This window comes from Notothenia coriiceps, unplaced genomic scaffold, assembly GCF_000735185.1.
Source record: "Notothenia coriiceps isolate Sejong01 unplaced genomic scaffold, NC01 NC01_scaffold00000339, whole genome shotgun sequence".
NCBI lineage: Eukaryota > Metazoa > Chordata > Actinopteri > Perciformes > Nototheniidae > Notothenia > Notothenia coriiceps.
In genome coordinates, this window is record NW_011333040.1 from 4,349,783 (window position 1) to 4,352,223 (window position 2,441).

Genomic DNA, 2,441 nt, shown 5'->3' on the forward strand with positions numbered 1-2,441 from the left:
ACTGCTCCGATTCTCCGACCCATCTCACGCTCCATTGTTCCCTCACTCGAGAACAAGACCCTGAGATACTTGAACTCCTTCACTTGGGGTAAGGACTTATTCCCTACTTGGGACAGTCCATCGGTTTCCTACTGAGAACCATGGCCTCAGATTTGGAGGTGCTGATCCTAATCTCCCAGCCGCAGACCGATGAAGCCATTAGAACCACATCATCTGCAAAAAGCAGTGGTGCAATCCTCAGTCCACCGAACTGCAGACCNTGTTTCGAGACTTGTAAATTTGTCTCAGTTCTTGTAAGTGTTTCGCTAATGTAATTTTGTTTTATAAAATGTACATTTGTCTCTAGCTTTGTAAAAGTGTTTCGCACTTTGTAATTCTCGTTTGCACTTCTCAGCCACCTTAGTAATGTGTTTAAGCACACTGTAGAAAATATTCTATATATANTGCTAAATCTGTCTAAAAATGTCAAATATCACTTGTTTTGCATCAATCTTGATACAGGGTACTTATTATATGTAGTACTTTGGATTCCTAAAGCTTATAGTCTACTAGCCCATCATCCAAGGTTAGTTTTCACAATAAGTACAAAATATATTTTGGACAGACACTATAATTTACAGTTTTTTACCATGTTCAATCTGAATTTTCTTTAAAATAAAAAACATCTATATTGAATCTGACTTTTCTACATCCAACTGACAGGTTTATCATTACTTTGAGAAAAAAGATTATTAATTTAACCCTTTTAGAAGGGAAGATATGGTCATTTGTTCTGGGAATGTCATTTTCGAGCCTGAAACCTGAAAAACAGGCTCTGGGTTTAACAGGTTAAATAGCAATGACATTTCATACAAATTGCATTGAATTCAAGTACCAAAGAAAATTAATAATAGTTACTTTGGCAAAACTAGGAAATATGTATAAACAGTAAACCACAAAAAATGATGATTATATTTATTGAGCTGAATATCGTGACAAATTGAGCCCTATTTTCAGTTATCTGTCATGTCCGCTGTATTGAAAGCTAATGGAATGGAATTGGTTTGTGCATTTATATTATGAAATGCCTTTGGACTGTCTGCTATATATATATATGTTGTGTTCCTCGTCTTGTCTGTAGCTTGATTCAGGCTCAGTTGGGCTCCATTTCGATCCAAGAGTTTGGACTTACACAGGACACAGTGAGGATCTTCAAGAATGGGATGCGCATCAGCAAATGTACGTTGCTAAAATCAGGGATAACAAACAAACAATGTACACTCTGTTTGAATTGATATTTGTCTAAACTCTGATTGTATTTTGATGCTGAACAGGCCTGACAGAGTTTCTGAGTCACCGATCCAAGACAGGTTTCTCTGCTGTGCTCCACTCCCTGATGCTGGCTAAGTGCTTCAGAGCTAAACTGTGGGAAAACTCGCCCTACGTCTCCAAACAGCTGGAGAAGATAGGTGCATCCACATAACATATTATAAGATCTTAAATCGAGGGCTTTTCACATGCATTTTCAAACCAAATCTTAACATTTGATAATAATTCACTGTGTTTTTCAGGCCAGACACTGTCAACTGCCATGGTGAATGCTGGACTCACCACTTTCAGCAAAATAGAGCAAAGCAACCCCAGAGAGCTGGAGCTGGTCAGTTTCCCTCCCACTGCTTTTATCCTTTTCCATCCCTAGTCGTTCCTCTGTGAGGGTAGTGATGTTTGGCTCCTGGGGTTATACTATAGTTCAATGTATCATTCCTAATGTTGAGAAATGAACAATACACCTTCTCTTCCCTTCTCCCTGTCCTAGTCTCAGTCCTCAGTGCAAAAGTCCAAATCCTTTCCAAAATTCTAAAATGTTTTTATCCTACAAAATATTTTTACTTCAACCCTCCTGTTGTCTTCGGGTCAAATCTGACCGATTTACTACTTTCGTCAATCTTAACTTTTTTGTTTTACATTCGATTGAATTAAGGCTTTATGATATCCTTCACAGTAGACATTGGAACATAGAAAATTGCTGATCACCACTTTCATTGAATTTTGGATGATTTATTCAATTTTGTAACACCCATGGTGTTCCCGGTCAAAAATGACCGCCATAAAGAAAAGGAATTAGTAACCATCTGGATCAGATAAAACACACACACGAACACACACACACACACACACACGAACACACACACACACACACACACACACACACACACACACACACACACACACACTGACGACTCGACCGAACGGACACCGACGGCACACACACACACACACACACACACACACACACACACACACACACACACACACAAACACACACACATACTCTAGATGTGTTCTCCCCCCTTATGTGCCCATCCCCCCATGTGGATCACACCTGGCACACGCAATACATGTTCAGTGTCTATTCTTTGTTTATTTACAGTTGTTCATGTATACCAGTAGTCTGATACAAT

The 2,441-nt window shown here is 39.2% G+C and overlaps 1 protein-coding gene across 1 annotated transcript in view; it reads left to right on the forward strand.

The window, feature by feature from the left end:
* hfm1 (helicase for meiosis 1) overlaps positions 1-2,441 on the forward strand; it is a 149,439-nt gene that overhangs the window by 91,985 nt on the left and 55,013 nt on the right. Inside the window, exons 22-24 of the mRNA XM_010776741.1 lie at positions 1,121-1,218; positions 1,314-1,448; positions 1,551-1,636. Coding sequence (XP_010775043.1) covers positions 1,121-1,218; positions 1,314-1,448; positions 1,551-1,636 — 319 coding nt within the window. The remainder of the gene's footprint in view (positions 1-1,120; positions 1,219-1,313; positions 1,449-1,550; positions 1,637-2,441) is intronic.